This window comes from Gymnoscopelus braueri (genome assembly GCF_963280865.1).
Source record: "Gymnoscopelus braueri genome assembly, chromosome: 4".
Lineage (NCBI taxonomy): Eukaryota > Metazoa > Chordata > Actinopteri > Myctophiformes > Myctophidae > Gymnoscopelus > Gymnoscopelus braueri.
Genome location: NC_137605.1, coordinates 14,457,865 through 14,476,643, shown reverse-complemented (window position 1 = coordinate 14,476,643; position 18,779 = coordinate 14,457,865). Strand labels below are relative to the sequence as shown.

Below are 18,779 nucleotides of genomic sequence, written 5' to 3'. Positions count from 1 at the left end.
GTACAGGAATAGCAGCTTTTCAGCCTGTGGTGGAAAGTAACTAAGTACATTTACTTTTTACGGTATTTTGACTTTACTGGAGTATTTATTTAACCCATTAAGGCCTGAGGCGATTCTTAACAATGTTTTTTAAATCCTAACAGTTTTTTGAAAAACTGTTCTTTTTTTTTCAAGATTTTTCAAAAATAGCAGATCTACAAGCTCATAGCGCGGCACTCGGTGCCGCGCTATGAGCTTGTAGATCTGCTATTTTTGAATAGCCAAAGAAATCTAAAGTGACACAAATGCGTTCCAGGTCTTAATGGGTTAAATGTACTAGAGATTACCACTACATCTCAAGAGGCAAATGTTGTACTTTTACGTTACTACAATAGGCACTAGTTACTTTGTAGATTTTGATTATTACTACAAAACATACATTAACCACTTCAGCCCTATACGCTTCAGCTATTTGAAAATAACAGATCTACAAGGTCACAACGCAAGTACATCTGTTATTTTCATAAGATTTTTATGCATTTTGATAAATTGTGAAATGGGACATTCTGCATAATGAGTACTTTAACTTTTGGTACTAGAAGTATATTTTTAATGCCAATGCTTTTGTACTATTACTCAAGTAAATTTGTAATATAGGACTCTTACAGTCTACATTGTGGTATGTAGTATGTATGTGATACTTTTACTAAAGTAAAAAATGTGAGTACTTCTTCCACCACTGGTACTCCGGTACAGGAATAAACAGCTTTGCAGCAAAATTCTTTTTTCCCCCCAAATAAACAAGAACAGTTTTTGTGAACGGAAGAATGTTTTCCGTGTATAATTATTTTAACTCGCAACAATGCAATGCACCAGGACATTGTTAGCGGACTAATTATGCTCACAAACATAATCCCCTGGGTAAAGGAAAGTTTCCAGTCCAAGCACCATGAGCTGTTTTTGGCAAAGCCATTCCAGAAGGATCCATTCCAAGTATGTGATGACAGTTTCGTATCCAGACGCAAGTCTTTATTGTTTGAATCACTTTTAAGCCATACATTCTTCGTCACACGACGACGAATCTACAAGCTCGCAACACGTCACGTTGCGACGCGTTGTGAGCTTATGGATCTGCTGCTTTTTTTTGCTATTTTTGAAAATCGCCACAAAAAAATCGATTAAATCTTTAGATTAAAGATTTTGGATTTTTGGGGGGAAATTTGCCCAAAATAGGGAGGCTTGGGGTTGATGTGGTTAAACGGCAGAGTGGAAAGACGAGGACGAGGAAGCAGAGAGAAGGTGTGAGATGATGAGACACATTCCGTGAAGCTGGAATGAACCCATGATGTTCTTCTGATCAGGTTGATCAGATTCAGTATCATCAAAGTGTTCCCGGGAGGAGAACACTTAATGATGGTGGCAAGGAAAAACACCCCTTAAAACGGGTAGAAACCTGGAGCAGAACCAGGCTCTGGGTGGACGGCCATCTGCCTGACCAGATGGGTTGAGAGAGGAGAAAGAAGAAGAGAGAATTAAAGGGATAGTTCACCCCCAAAATGACTTTTTTTCTATCGATTACCCACCCCATAAAGACTTGAATTCATGGATATTCTTTTGTTTTTGTCGTATTCCTAAGCCAATAATTTGATAAAGACCCTAATGTATCGGTAGGAGACACAAAGGAGACTCTTGTGTCTCCTACCGGATACATTAGGGTCTTTATTATTATCATCAAATTATTGTCTTAGAAATACGACAAAAACAAAAGAATATCCATGAATTCAATGCTTCATGGGGTGTTTAATTGATAGAAAATAAGTATTTTTTGGGGTGAACTACTCCTTTAAGAGAGAAGAGAGAGAGAGAGAGAGAGAGAGAGAGAGAGAGAGAGAGAGAGAGAGAGAGAGAGAGAGAGAGAGAGAGAGAACATATAGCATGTCTACTTTAGCAAGTACAGTATACTATAGTAGAATATTATTTGACACAATGGAACATTATACAGTGCTATAGGCCGGTGCCCCGGTACTCGGGAACGATGCAAATAGGGAACGCATGCCCCACCCTGTTATGCATTACCCCGTTTTGTGCCCATATATGGAGATCTCTGTATCCTGTCTGTCTGCCCGTGTCCCTTCAATGCCCATATATGGAGATCGGAATATAGATCTGACGTTCCAAAGTTTCAAAGTGCCTTTGGCACTTTTTCAATTCAATTCAATTCAATTTTATTAACGTGTCAAATCACAACAAGTTGTCTCAAGACACTTTAGTGGAACATCAGAGGATTGTCCATGCCTTGTCAGGGAGAAGGGGGGGGTTGGTTTGCCAGGTGTGAAATGGTGCCGGGTGTGAATCTGCCTCATTTTGGCCAATTGGCCACACCTGGCAAATCAGGCAAGGACAATGAGGAAGGAAAAGACTTTACGGGGAAAGATCAGGACAAAGAGGAGAGAAGTGTGAAGAGGTCAGATGGCATGTCTGTCCTTGTCCCTTTTATGCCCATAATATGGAGATCCCTGATGTTATCGGTACAGAATCAGAATCATCTTTATCGTCACATCATCACATGTTTACAGGTGTAAAACAGTGGGTGAAATTATTTAGCTTTAGTGAAAGCTCCATCGTTTTGTTATTTCCATAAAAGAGAAAGGGAAGAAGAAGAATGGGGGGAGGGGGAAGAGAGAGAGAGATCAATAAATACATTTAAAAGGTACATGGCCATATATGATCATACCTATATATGGGAATATCGGGGGGGGGGGGGTCTGCCTTTCTGGACAACTGAATCTCCATATATGATACAGTTACGTGACAAATAAACTTACATATTTGCATCTACGCACACACCGTGGACTACGCACAAGGCGTGGCACGACAGAGGGAATTGGGAAAAGTTGGGTAGAGTTGTAGAAGAGGTGGAAAAGTCCTTGTGCGGTGGTAAACATCTGTGGAGAATGTGTGGAGAATGTCTGAAGAGTGCAAACTGACTGTAGACTGAATTCTCATTTCGTTTCACGCCATCATTCAGTCTGAAAGCCTCTTTGGCGATTGGTTCATATTGGTAGGGCTTGTCACGATTACAAATTTAAGTTGACGATTAATTGTCACTAAAATAATTGCGATTAACGATTTAATTGTGTGTTTGGCATCGCAGATTGGAACATAGTATGAAAAAAATATATATTTCTGTATGCCTTTTAGGCTTCGTAATAAAAAATTGCACAGGCCAGATATGACAAAAGAAATTATTGACATATTTGCTAATTTTATACATTTAAAAAAAGCAGGAGTAAGCAGATCTACAAGTTTACAACGCGTCGTGACGCGTTGTAAGCTTGTAGATCTGCTATTTCTGCTTTTTTTTTATATTTGAAAATGTGTGAAAAATTTTCAACATGGAAACGATTATGACGATTATGCTAAAATAATTGCGATTATCTCAAATAATGACGATCAGAGGATTATGTAAAAATTGTGACAGGCCTACATCCTGGATTATCCCAATCCAGATTGGGCCAGTTAGATTTTCAACCGAGAAAACCCCTTCCTTTCTACAGCGTCACCAGACCCTGAATGCGAGGCTATAGCGATTCAGGGGCTGGAGCCCATAGATGTAGAAACCTAGATACCTCATTGGCCGCTGCAGTTCATTGGAGCGACCTGTATCGTGGCCGCCATATTAGAGGGGGCACGCTTTCTGACTCCTGGCCAATCACAGCGCGTTTTTTTCCGGGACTTGTCTGAATCTAGTTGTATAAAAATATCTCGGAGGAGGCGCCTGTCTACCTTTATGTGTCTATGCTGGAGCCAGGCTAGACTGACTCTGAAAGGTGGACTGACTAACCAATCAAATGGCAGGTGTGGGGAATTCAACAGGTGTGGGGGAATTTGCCAAATCAAGCTTAGAGGCTGGGGTTGCCATGGCAATCAAACTGGCTTATTTGGGCCACGGCCAGAGCCTTTTCTGGCGTTTCTGGACAACCGCCTATGTGACCGACTTGACGCCGTGCACTCAACTCCCTTGGGTCGGTGGCGATGTGTGCGCTGAATTTTAAGTCGGTCGGTCGAACGGTTCTCGAGATATGTGAATTGCAGACGTACGTACGTACGTACATACAGAGATTCCGTGCATTTATTGTAAGATATCCTACATTACATAACATCTACATAATTATGTATCTATTTAATTTTTAAAAATCCTAACCTTAACCAAATATGATAAATGAGCATGCATGTTCAATGTAAAACTGTAGAACATCTGCTCTGACTAATAAGATTTTATCTCGTCTAGTTATGTTTTCTCTCTTTTGGGGGGGGGAGGGGGTGCATTTTAAGCCTTTATTTTACAGCAACAGTGGAGAAACACAGGTAATGCAGAGAGAGATTAGGGGAATGACATTCAGCAATGCTCTGGCCGGGGGCGGGGAATCAAACTGGGGACTTGATGATGATCAGGGCATTTTCTGCACCCACCTAACCTGTTGGGTCGTCCAGTGATTTGATACTCTTGATGCTTAAAGGAATGCTGCGGATCTGTCGAGTGGTAAACGTATAATGTCCATACTGTATATGTTGTGACACATGTAACATGCTGTACAGAACATAGAATACATAGTGTGGGTTCTTGTGCCTGCAGTGTTTTTCTCTCAGGAGGAAGGACAAGAGAGGGTTTAGGAAACCTCTGTGCCACGGGACTGTTATGGTCTGACAACCACAAACACCCAAAATACAGCATTACACACACACACACACACAAATACATACACACGGCCGCGTGCATGTACACACACATAGCCGCGTGCATGTATGAAAAAAGCATTCTTTCCCCTAAGACACACACACTCGTACATGTATACACACACACACACACACACACACACACACACACACACACACACACACACACACACACACACACACACACACACACACACACACACACACACACACACACACACACACACACACACACACACACACACACACACACACACACACACACACACACACACACACACACACACACACACACACACACACGCACGGGTTGAGATTTTCCCCACCACAAACCACAGCCATTCAATGGGAGGACGATAAACATGGAGATGAACGGCAGAGACCAAAATATGGAATCCATGGCAGCTTCACACGCTTTCTGCCTTCCACTGGATTATGTCCTATAAGTAGTACAGTACCACAGTATACAGTATGTCCTACAAACTATACAGTACCACTGTATACAGCAGTGGTTCTCAAAGTGGATTCTATGGACTCTCTGGGTTCCTTTAGGGGGTCTAAATTGACCCTTACAAGTCTGTAACTCTGACAGTATACAAATGGAACCAAATGGACCCTAACGGGTCCATTTGGTTCCATTTGTACACTGTCAGAGTTAAGGAGAGACATTGAATTTTAAGGTTTGAGAACCATTGGTATACAGTATGTCCTATAACCTCTACAGAACCACTGTTTATAGTATACAGTATATGTCCTATAATTATATAATTATTTTATATACCGTAAATTTCGGACTATAAGCCGCGACTTTTTTCCCATTTTTCGACCCTGCGGCTTATATAACGGTGCGGCTTATCTATGGATTTTTACAGCTAATGGCCACTAGGGGACCTCCTAAATCTATGGATTTTACACCCGCGGCTTATAGTCCAGTGCGGCTTATATATGTACAAATCATTCAATTTAGCTGCTGCGGCTTATATTCAGGTGCGGCTTATAGTGCGAAAATTACATTTGTTCTCAAACTGTTTAATTTCAAGGACCCCAAATAACTCCATTTGGTTCCATGTGTACGCTCTCAAGAGCTACAGACCTGTAAGGGTCCATCATTTGGAACCCCATCAAGGAACCCTGAGGGACCCCACTAACGCATGAATAGTGAAATAAACATGGACTGCCGCTGGGTTCTATAATGAGGCCGTGTGTGTCAATGCAAAAACACAACATGGTACCAGGAGCAGAGAGACTTATTACAAAAAAAATTTAGGTAAAATCAATAATTAATACATTTGTACAATTTCCAATGGAAAAGACAACTAAACAATATGGGTATGGAATCTGCTACAACCTGCTACAACCTGCTATAACTCGACTTGTTAAAATTAGGTCCGGCTGATAATTCAGCCGGCTCTTTCTGTAGGACCACTTCACCCATTTTCAACAAATCTTCATATACCGGTAATTGGTCCTCACTAATGCTCATTGTAAGATAGGCACCATCTTGGGTCTGTGTCTGAGATGAGGGCTGTGAACAGTTCAGAAACCTGTCTACCCGTGACATCATCGGTAGGGAGGTTTGGTTATTTGATAGAAACAAGAGCATAGAAACAGAAGACATTTGCTCTCGCATTAATAATCTCTGGTAGGCAGGTTTCTGAACTGTCCACAACCATCCTCTGAGACACAAAGTGAGAAGACAGAAATGATGCCATCTTATAGTGTCTAACATTAGTGAGGACCATTTATATGATGATAGGTTGAAAATGGGTGAAGTGATCCTTTAACAATGGAGATAATCGACCTAAGGCTTGTAGATAAGACACATTCCACATAACTGTTGCAGAGTATAAAAACGAGTCCTGTGGTGCCATACAGCCTTTGAACCCAGGAAACTGCCTTTTGTGACCACATCGACTCGACGTTTTGCCAATATGGAGAGACAACTTATTATCCGCTAAGCGGGTGCTGATTTTGCGGAGTTCTGCACTAAGTAATGTTTCTACCTCTAATGTATCATGATGAGAGACTAGGAGAGCTGAATCATCAGCAAAAAAGGAGCAGGTTACAATCAAAAGGCTGACTTCATGTCGTTCATGACGTTGATGTAGCGTCGGGGATGAACTGGACTGTACAAGCTGCGGCGACATGGAGCAACTCAAGCCTCCAAGCGAGCTGCGGATGACGGGCGACGTTGATGATAATTGGACAGAAGTTTAAGCAACGGACGTAGTTGAGACGCACGCACCACCCGGGTATGGACTACTGAGAGATTAACTGAACACCTGTCCGGTCTCTTTAACCACTTAAGCCCTCCATTTGACCCGAGTTGGCTCTGTACTTGGTCCGCTCTTTTCCCCCTCTACATTAACCCATTAAGACCTGAGGTTCCGATTCTACAAAATATTTCGATTTTCTTTTTTTAAAATTAAAAAACAAAACATTCTGTATACAATATATTCAAAGATTTGCACACATTTAGCCAAAGAAATCTAAAACGACACAGATGCGTTCCCGGATTGAATGGGTTAAAAATCTCATCGACGCGGTTTGCGCCGCGTCGGGTGAGCTTGTAGATCGGCTATTTATGGCGAATGAAACCCTCCCAGAATAGGAATGCTCAAGGTTCAAACGGTTGTATAGCTTGTTGTTTGCGACTGCAGCACGGACTGTCATCCAAGTCTCTTTGAGACCAAACGCCACAGCATTCAGTGCTCCTGGCCTGGACGTTATCACACCCTGAGCCTTAGAAAGCTCCGTCTCTCTCTCTACTGTGTAATTACACAGAGGCAGACAGATCGGGGCAGTAAACCAGCGGCTGCTATAGCCTAGCGCGCTGCTTTACTGTGGCACATGATGCGAGCACAGGGGAGACAAGATGGCTGCTGGGTTTCCTAGCACAGTGGTTTTTCAACCATCCCTGTGGGACCCCCCACAGGGATCTTTGACGGGGTCCCTAGCAAAATGAGGAAACAATTTAACCACTTTGACCCGGATATTCGAACATAGCCGACCCGACGCATAGTGAGCTTGTAGATCTGCAATTTGAAATATATATATTTTGTAATCAGAAATTATACAAGCTTGTAGAGCGGCTATTTTGGAAAAAACAAAAACTAACAATGCAAATCTTCTATTATCTGATTCACTGCCAATCGCGTAGATCTACGTGAACCTTTATTTTTCTCCAATTTGACCCAAAGACCAAGGAGATATGATTTTTCGAAGATCTAGACTCCTATCCACTTCCTTGTTAACTTAAAACTTAAAAATTCTGTATCTCGGCTCCTGAGTACTTTTTTTTTTTCAATGAAAAATCTCTGGCACTGGCTAAAAAAATATGAAAATACCTCTGGCAGTTAATGGGTTAAGGAGGTCCCTGGCACAACCTATTTTCAGATGGGGGTCCTTGGCCAAATATGTCCTTGACATGAAGATGTTTGAGACGCACTGTTCCAGCAGCAGCATTCTATTAATAAAGACGGACAAAACGGACAAAAAAAAAACATTCCTGTGAGAATCCGTTGACCTTTCACCCGTGACCTAAGCAACTAGCCCGGATAACGGGTCACACTTCCTGTTGCTGGGCCAATCTAATCAAAACAAACACGAGGCCTCAGCCAATGAGAGATCGGGTCTAACGAGGCTCTGACAGCGTTTATCTGGAGCAGAAGTCCTCATTGCTTAAACCATTCAATCCGGGAACGCATCTCTGTCATTTTAGATTTCTTTGTCTATTCACAAATAGCAGATATACAAGCTCATAGCGCGGCACAGAGTGCCGCGCTATGAGCTTGCAGATCTGCTATTTTTGAGAAATCGCGAGAATTTGTGCAAGTCTTTGAATGTATTTTTTAAAGCGAACATTGATAAAATATTTTGTTCCAGGGACCTCCCGCCAGGAGCAAAGATTTAAGTTACAAATTGTCGCTTTAAAAAATATATATTCAAAGAATTTCACACATTTTCATGATTTTTCAAAAATAGCAGATCTACAAGCTCATAGTGCCGCACTATGAGCCTGTAGATCTGCTATTTTTGAATAGCCAAAGAAATCTAAAAATGACACAGATACGTTCCCGTTCTTAATGGGTTAGAAACATAAACAGCACTAGAAGGAAAAAACATAATTTACTATATTTTGAAACATTTTTTTTTATGATAAAAAGATATTTCTCTTCTACTAGACGACAGGGACAGACAGGAAATAGACCATAGAGATAGAATGGAATAGAGCACCCAAGTCTGACATCACTGCCGCCAGAGGGCGCTATCACCCTGGGTCACGTAATCTTTCGTATTGGATTTCCCATAGGGGAATCTTAGATCGTGTCAAATAAACAAATCAGCCGGGCGAATTTACTCATATAGATATGAAGCATCAACTGATGGTGAAAGAAGTACTAATTCATCCAAAGGGTTAATATTATATATTTTTTTCTCCAAACACAGACGTGATCAAATGTAACTCATAAACGACACATACCTGACAAAATCTCCGGGGTGCTTACATGACGCGATCGATGTCACAACTACAGGTAGTCCAAGGGCTTTGATCAGACTGCAGGAAAGTACGATTTGTTTCTCGAATCTGGTCTCTAGTACCGACTCTGACTGACACTGTTCATTTGCCAGTGATCAGATGTGTAATTCAGACATCGTCGCTCCTATCTGCGTCGGTTTTGCCGTGTTATAATGATGTAACGACATCGACGTGAGTGAGTAATGCTTCGCTTAAAATCTGTCGTACGATGGTGTCGCTCACCGAAACAGCAGATCTACAAGCTCACAACGTGTTGCAATGTGACGTGTTAGCAAAAATCATGTGGTTTTTTTTTGTTGCTGTTCAGTCTCGATAAAAACTTATTCCGATTCCTATCTGTACACAAAACTGCCAGTGTGAACATAGCCGAAGAGATGGGAAGAGAGACAGTGAAGGTATAGAGAAAGAGTACTCGCTATGTCCCTGGTACGAATCCCCCCCCACCTCCCCATCACCCAGCTCTTTAACTCTTCAATAAAGAAGGGAACTCAAATACAAAACAAATGGTCAAATTAATAAAACTTTTTTTTTTAAGATGAGGAACTTACCGGAGGTTGGAGGCCGCAGTCGTCTCTGTCCAGACTCCCTCTGGACGTCCTGATGTCTGGCTTCTACAACGCACACACACGCACACACGCACACACGCACACGTTGAATTTGTACATTGAGTTAACGGTTTCATGTTGGGTTTCCATTCAGTTTCATTTTACTTGAATAAACCTCATACAATGAATGAATGAATGAATGAATGAATGAGTAGGGGTTGAATGAGTGAGGGGGTGATTCACTATAGAGATCTTCATGGTTCCACCCGAACCCGAACACCTGAGCAGATCCAGGTGGAGTGGTCGCCGGTCGGGTCTATTATAAGTGATTTACCCGTATGGATCCGCAAGTCCGCTTTTTCCCCCCATATTCAATTCTTTAATCTTCCGTTTTAAAATATAGACATAATCCTATAGACCTGCTGGTAATTTGGGTTGGAATTGGGTTCTAAAAACGATATTGTCTGTTTTTATTCCATGACATCAACTCAACGGACACAAGCTGGTGAGGAAGGTCTAGTTCTATCCTGATGAACGCCTCCCACCTCCTCTATAAGGAGCTGAGGAACACGTTCACCCAGGACTCATCGTCCCTCCGTACAAGACTGAGCAACTTGGTCAGTCCTTTGTGCCGGCAGACATCAAGCTCCATAACCAAGTATACAGTATGCTCTGTTCTGGGATTACTGACTCCTGCTTTACTCAAGGACATTTTGAACATGGAATACTGGGACGTACACTAACCCATTAAGACCGGGAAAGCTTATACGTTGTTAGACCTTTAAAACCGGGAAAGCATCTGTGTCATTTTAGATGTTGCTATGTATATAGCGACAGCATTTCTTTGAATGTTTTGAATAAAAAATAGGAGATTTTCTGAAAACTGCAGGATTTAGACAGCGTTTTTAAAAATCGGCCTCAGGTCTAAAGTACCATGACAGATACCTGCTTATAGCCTGGTAAACCCTCCCTCCGGAAATCTCATTTCCATTTGATTTCAGGAGTGAAATCAAATGGAAATGAGATTTCCGGAGGGAGGGTTTACCAGGCTAACCTGCTTATGTTAACGGCTGTAAATGTTTCACTGTTGATAAATTGTATTTACTTGTTATATGCACTGTTGATTAATTGTATAAATGATGTTCAGAATGATACCCATGTGTAGGCTGACACTGTACCTAAAAACAGCCTCATATCCACTGTCGATAGTCTGTTCATACACTGTACATCCATTCATTGGCGAAAGATGTACGTTCATATTACTGGTGACAGATTATACTTACTGTGAACCTGGCCTATATTATGTTCATAATTATTAACAGCTTCAAACTTTAAATATTACACTAACCCAGTCAGTCAAATTGTAGATGGCTAGATCAGATTTTAAGTCTACCTATTGGAATTTTGATCTTTATTAAAAAGAAATTTAAAATAACTTTTATTCTAATCTTAGTTCTCTCTACTCGTAATACCTGTATCTTTCCCATGTGTCATGCCTACTGCAGTGCTGCTATGACACTTTGGAATTTCCCCACAGGGATCAATGAAGGTCTATCAACTGTATCCATCTATCTACAGTATCTGTACGAGTGAGCGATAATGCCGAGGGAGCGGAGTGATGAAAACTTTGCTTTTCCTGATAGGATTTCTGCAGATTTTGGAATCTGGAAAAGACTTGGCCTACTGCCAAATGTTATGTAATTGCAAGAGAGAAGCCATCCACGAAAAAGGCACATTTATGAGGGAGCCAAAAGATGGTAATTGAAGGGCAAGATGAACACCGTTAAACGAAGCCTTGCTGAACATTATAATTCATTATCTCTGTAAACTCAATATGCATTGAGAGTAACAAATAACTTATTTTGGAATAACATTGGAATCGATTGTTAAATTACAGCTTGTTTTCTATGGCCATTTATTACTTAGTAATGTACATGATGCCCTTAGAAGCTCTCTCTATGTCTCATATCCAGTCGGATAGGTCCTAGAACCATGTATTAATGCATCTAGGGTTCAGGTAACAAAGCCATGGGTCCATTTCAGAACGAGTCCAACTTTTTGGAACCATGAAGACCTCTGAATCACAGCACAAAAACATTCTGTCTCTCTCTCTCTCACTCACACACACACACACACACACACACACACACACATCCAATTAACGTACACATACGCACATTGTTTCTCTGCATGGGACTTCCAATAAAAACAGGAACATACCGTACCAAAAGCTGCAGGCTTCAATACACAAGAAAGACACAGACACACAGACACACACACAGAACCCAAAGCAACTTCCAATTTGTAGTGAGGTTTCAGCATTTGAATCATGCACGTACTCATCCACAGACAGATACTCACCCACATGTGCATGCATGCATGCATGCGCACACACGCACGCACACACACACACACACACACACACACACATATTTCTTGCACCTGTACGATAACACCCCCCATGCTACCCCCCCCCCCACACACACACACACACACACACACACACACCTCCATATCTTCTACCTACCAGTTTACCAAGACAGGATTTGAAGACCAGCATCATGAAAGGGTCTGAGTGGGTATTCCTCTGATGTTACCCTGTCTGTCTGTCTGTCTGTCTATAGATCTATGTGCCTGTCTCTGTATCTGCCTGTCTGTCTGTCTGTGTGTTTGCCTGTGTGTCTCTCTCTCTCTCTCTCTTTCTCTCTGTGCCAGCAGTTCCATCAGTAGAAGAATTCAAGTTCAATGTAGCTCCCTGCCTCTATGACACTTATATCTGACACACAGAGAGAGAGAGAGAGAGAGAGAGGGTGGAGGAAGAGAGAGAGGAGGAGGGAGCGCGCACGTTGCCAACAAACTGTCAATCTGTAGGCATGTCCTCCCTTCTTTCCCAAACCGTTCTCCCTCCCCCCTCTCTCTCCTACTTCCAGTACTACTACTGTGGCACGCACACACACACACACACACACACACACACACACACACACACACACACACACACACACACACACACACACACACACACACACACACACACACACACACACACACACACACACACACACACACACACACACACACACACACACACACACACACACACACACACACACACACACACACACACACGGTCATAGAAACTCTATAGCTGTCAGACTGGAAGCCTGGCATTAGTCTGGAATTCATACAGGCCACACCTGCCCGCACACACACACACACACACTCCAACTCTTCTGCAGACAGCCTCTTTCAATAAAAACTCAGTGAAACAACACAAACACCTCCTTCTCTCTGTGTGTATGTGTGTGTGTGCGTGTGTGTTGATGTGTGTGTGTGTGTGTGTGTGTTGATGTGTGTGTGTGTGTGTGTGTGTGTGTGTGTGTGTGTGTGTGTGTGTGTGTGTGTGTGTGTGTGTGTGTGTGTGTGTTGATGTGTGTGTGTGTGTGTGTGTGTGTGTGTGTGTGTGTGTGTGTGTGTGTGTGTGTGTGTGTGTGTGTGTGTGTGATGAACCAGCTGGGTTAGAGATAACATGTGAGTAACCGCTTCTCTGCGGAAGTGCTTCCTGAGTCATGATGGAACCAACAGGAAGTGGATGTACTGTATGTATACAGTCGCTGTCGGGGGGGAAACCTTGTAAGTCACAAAAACGTTACTTTTCAGGAAATGATCTAATGTAGTTATTTAGTCATTAAGTTCTTGTGAATTTTCATTGGTTCAATATCTATAAAACACACTACTTTCACTTGTACTTTAGAAGAAAATCAAATATATCAAAAATAGCCGATCTACAAGCTCACCGCGACACATTGTGAGCTTGTAGATCGGCACTATTTTACGAAAAAACATACAAAGTTGAAATATGGATACAAAGTTTCTGCCCGACAGCAATACATATATATATATATATATACCATAGTAATGTACATCTTGCTGTTGTCGGGCAGAAACCTCTTATCTCCATAATTTAACTTTTTTGTGTTTTTTGTGTAAATTAACGCCCTGCTTGATCACACTACAGCGTCGCACAAAACCGTCAAAAGCAGCAGATCTACAAGCTCAAAACGCGGCGCTTCTAGATCTGCTGCTTTTGTTATTTTTGAATTTGAATCCTGAAAAGTAACAGTTTTGGACATAATGAGGTTCCCAAGTCCAGTGACGATTATGTTATGTTTGTTTTAGAAACATCAAGACAGCAGGTTAGTTGAGGTTAATGTCATTGTTAGGATTAAGGATTATGCCGTGTTCACACTGGCAGATACAAAAAGCCCTACCAGTCTACCATTCATTTTCAATGGAAGCGACACGAACATTACAAAGCCACGCCCGGAGTTTGTAACAACATCTACAAAGCTACGATCCAAGTTGAGCTGAGCGTTGTTTAACCCATTAAGACCAGGAACGCATTTGTGTCATTTTTTAAGATTTCTTTTCGCTATTCAAAAATAGCAGATCTACAAGCTATTAGCGCGGCACCGAGTGCGCGAGTGCCGAACATTTTTTAAACTCCGATCTGTGCTTCTGGGGGGGTCCCTGAAACAACATATATTGAGATGGGGGTCCGCGGCCAAATACATATAATTTTTGGGTGGTCCTTGACATGGAAAAGTTGTAGCGCCGCTGATATAGCAACATACTGTTAGGATTTAGAAAACATGTTTAGATATTATGTACTTGGCAACATCTCAAAACGTTTTGTTCCAGGGACCCCCATGAAGCAAAGATTTGAGTTACAAATGTTCGCTTTAAAATATATATATATTCAAAGATTTGCACGAATGTTCCAAGATTTTTTTTAAATAGCAGATATACAAGCTCATAGCACGGCACAGAGTGCCGTGCTATGAGCTTGCATATCTGCTATTTTTTTTAACTCTTAAACTGCCAGAGTTTTTTTTTTTTTACCCTCACAGACTGCGAGACCTTTCTAAGCTAGTACTTAGAAATGTTTTTATTTTTGTGTCCGTTTGTCCAAAAAAATAAAGAATATATATATATTTTTTTGTAAAAAAATTTTTTTTTTTGCCAAAAACGTTTATAAACATTTTTGGCAGATAATGAGTTAATAGCCAAATAAATCTTAAAATGACACAGAAGCGTTCCCGGGATGGAATGAATTCAATCCGGGAATTCCTGCTCGTAATGTGGGGGGTGGGGTGGGGGACTAATTATTTCTGTCCACTAGTTCAATGTCCTGCACTATGTAACTTTCCTCTACCCCGGATTTGAACCCGGTTTCCTGCGCTAGTGCTGACACTTTTACCATTGAGCTAATAATAGAGCCGGCCGTGCTTGCTCAGGGGATACATTTTATCTTGACCACTCTTTAGCTGCTGCGACAGATTATGCTGCTTTGCTTTGTGTCCGCCAGTGTGAACGATGCAGATTAAGGATTAGGATTATTATTATGGTGTGTACAGTAAGTACAGTACGGTACAGTATGTGTTACCAGCAGTCTCTCCTCCTGTGCCAGCCACCTCTGATCCTCTTCCATCTGCTGCTGCTGAAGCATCAACTGTTCTTCCATGAACAGACACTGTTGCATGTCTACTGCCCTGTCCTACACACACACACAAATACGTACATATGCACGCACACACATACGCACGCATGCACACACACATTATGCATACAAACGCAAACACATACAAGACAAACACATACAAACGTGCACACACACACACACACACACACACACACACACACACACACACACACACACACACACACACACACACACACACACACACACACACACACAGGGGATGGAGACAGACAAACAGATACACCAGACTGATGACAGGTGATCTGATATAGAATGGCCATACCAGTCATACTGACATACCGCCACTCGATCAGTGAATCAATGCTATGGTCCTGGCATGGACAACCTCAGCTATACCGACTGCATCTCCGTATAGCTGAGGTGGTACCGAAAATAGCCGATCTACAAGCTCGCGACGCATTGCGACATGTCGTGAGTTTATGGCTATTTTCCAAATTGACCACTACAACTCTGACAGTGTACAAAGTGAACCAAATAGACCTTGACGGGTCCCATTTGGTTCCATTTGTATACTGCCAGAGTTAAGAGGGGTCCTTGAGATGTAAAGGTTTGAGAACCACTGTTTTAAAATGTCTAGTTTGAACAACAAACGCTGGTCGATTGTCCTCAGTCTCTTATAGCGCGATAGCCTGACAATTCCCAATTTGTTTCATTCCACTAAGGATTTTGTTTTAATGCCCGTGGCTAGCGATTCAGGCATTGGAGCACATGCTAGTTGAGCAAAGCAATTTGAGTCTAGTCTCTGGTTTATAATAGTTTATTTGGATCCCCAAATAAACAATCTAGTGCAGGTTCTCAACCTTTTCAGGCCCCCCAAAATAATCATATTTGAACTGGGGACCCCCCAGATAAATATTGTGAAAATAGCCGATCTACAAGCTGCTTGTAGATCGGCTATTTTCAAATGTTTTTTTTTCTTATATTATTTTACAATTTGGCCAAAGTTTGACCAGTTTTTATAGTAAAGTGGTAATTTCTTTTAAAAGGGTCTTAAAAGTCCCTAAATTGTCACTTTACTGTCATCTAGGGACCCCCCCCCCAAAAAAAAAATGTGTGTGAGGACCCCCCTGACCCACTTGAGAACCATTGATCTAGTAGAGATGATGTTGTTGACCAACAAAGTACAGTAATATACAGTTTACTGTCATTTGCTACAGTATGTCAATATAAGCAGACAGCTATTAGAGGTGCATAGATGGATAGGCAAGCACAGATGGATCGGTAGATGGACAGGCAGATGTAGACGCCTAGACGGCGTGTTTGTGTGTGTGTGTGTGTGTGTGTGTGTGTGTGTGTGTGTTCGGTCCCCTACCTCCATGGCGGAGCCCCACAGGGCCATGTCCTGGCCGTGGGGCAGAGGCAGGTGCTGGGCGTGAGAGTGTGTGTGCACGTGGTGGCGCGGGTGTGTGTGCGCGTGGTGAGTGTCCGGCATGGCGGGCTGAGGAGGGTACAGGGCACTGGGCACAGAGGGCAAGGTGTGGGGGCCGGGGTACCCCGCCATCTGAAGAAGAAGAGGAAGAAGAAGACACAGACCCCCGAAGAGGGAAGGAGGAAGGGGGAACACAGGACGGACGAGAGAGGCAGCGATAGAGAAGGAGAGAAAGGAATAAAGACAGAAGGAAAGAGAAGAGGAAGACAAGAAACGAGGAAGGCAAGAAAGGAGAAAGGAAAAGAAGAAATGTAGAAGTAACAAAGGTGCAATGAAGTGAGGAAAGAAAGAAAGAAAAAAGAAAGAAAGAAAGATGGGAGAAAGCAAGGAAGGGACGGGGGTAAGAAAGCAAGCAAGTAACGCAGAATTCACACCAGCAGCGGTAGAGAATAGATTTCTACCCTACATTTCCCCACCCGGCTGCTGCTGTGTCTCGTCGCACAGCGGCAAAGTTTAACGGCTCTCAACTTTTGCCACGCCCCTTTTTTTTTGCTGGCTCCGCCTCCTGCTGCAAGTGGGGAAGGTGGTGTGCGAGTGATAGACACGATGCATCGAACCCTCGAACGCCACTTTCTCACAATTCGGAAGCGTAAGTAATACCTCTGCTGGTGTGAATTCTGCGTAAGAAAGTTAAGGAACCAACTTGTTAGGTGTGTCACGTGTCGTGTGTGTGTGTGTGTGTGTGTGTGTGTGTGTGTGTGTGTGTGTGTGTGTGTACCTGGTAGTGTCCGGGATGCTGTGGACTGGGGTAGAATCCTTCACTGGAACGAGGACTGGGATAACCTGGTCTACTGGGCTACAGACAGACAGACAGACAGACAGACAGACAGACAGACAGACAGACAGTGAGACAGAATCATTAAAACCTTGTACTTTTGTTTTTTGTGTGTTGTTGGAGGGGCGGGACAACCAGGCATTAGAAGAAGAAGGTCTACACACAAAACCTCCAGCTGGCTGGCTGTTTGTGTGGCTCGGTTAGCTGTCAATCAAAAGGAAAGGGGGAGGAACCGGACGACCGGGCAGCAGAACCCACAGGCTGTTAGTTCACAGTCAAAACAAACACGTTGCCATTAATCTCCATGTTAACAAACACTGACGTCGATGGATCACACAGCCATGTTTGCAGCTGCTGTTGTTGATGCTTTGGTTAGATGTTACCCCGTTAAGACCGGGAACGCATCGGTGTGTCATTTTTTTTTATTTCTTTGGCTATTCAAAAATAGCAGATCTACAAGCTCTAGCTCAGGATCTACAAGAGCTTGTAGATCTGCTATTTTTGAAAAATCTTGAACATTAAGTGCAAATCTTTGAATATATATTCTTGAAGGCGAACATTATGTAACTCAAATCTTTGCTTCTGGGGGGTCCCTGGAACGAAACATTTTGGGATGGGGGTCCGCGGCCAAATACAAAAGTTTGAGAACCACTGATTATAACAGATACGTTTATAAAAAAGAAGACATTTTGTAGAATCCACCCTGAGCCAAAATCATTTTCACGATTTTTCAAAAAAAATAGCAGATCTACAAGCTCATAGCGCGGCACTCGGTGCCGCACTATGAGCTTGTAGATCTGCTATTTTTGAATAGCCAAAGAAATCAAAAAAATGACACACAGATGCGTTCCCGGTCTTAATGGGGTTAATGAGGTTTGGAATGGAAGGTTATAGTTGTGCGTTCACCAAACAACTCTCTTCCCACAGCTTGTTTTTTTTTTCATCCACAGGTGTGTGTGTCATTCATGAATAAAAATGAACACATTCAATGTTATTATGTCTTATAAGAACTACCAGTGGGACCTCTAACCTTCCACTGTCTCTCATAGGAGCTGCCTCTGGACCACACCTCCGACAGCAAGACAGACAGACAGGGAGACAGACAGACAGTCAGCCATGACAGACAGACAGACAGACAAATAGACATACAGACAAGGGAGTTGTGCACAGACAAGGAGACAGACAAGTAGACATGCAGACAGTAGGGCTGT

The 18,779-nt window shown here is 42.5% G+C and overlaps 1 protein-coding gene across 8 annotated transcripts in view; it reads right to left on the bottom strand.

Moving 5' to 3' along the window:
• Positions 1-18,779, bottom strand: part of LOC308084155 (focal adhesion kinase 1-like) — a 146,803-nt gene that overhangs the window by 15,233 nt on the left and 112,791 nt on the right. For 6 of the 8 annotated variants that reach the window (XR_013933049.1, XM_080426684.1, XM_080426682.1 and 3 more), the window contains 3 exons: positions 17,512-17,589; positions 15,248-15,358; positions 9,805-9,867 (listed from right to left, as the gene is read on the bottom strand). Coding sequence is in view for 7 of the 8 variants with exons in the window: in XM_080426684.1 (XP_080282810.1) it covers positions 9,805-9,867; positions 15,248-15,358; positions 17,512-17,589 (252 nt within the window). In the remaining variant the exon portion in view is untranslated. Of the gene's footprint in view, positions 1-9,804; positions 9,868-15,247; positions 15,359-16,676; positions 16,866-17,511; positions 17,590-18,779 lie in introns of all 8 variants that reach the window. The other 2 variants (XM_080426685.1, XM_080426683.1) reach the window with 2 other exon arrangements.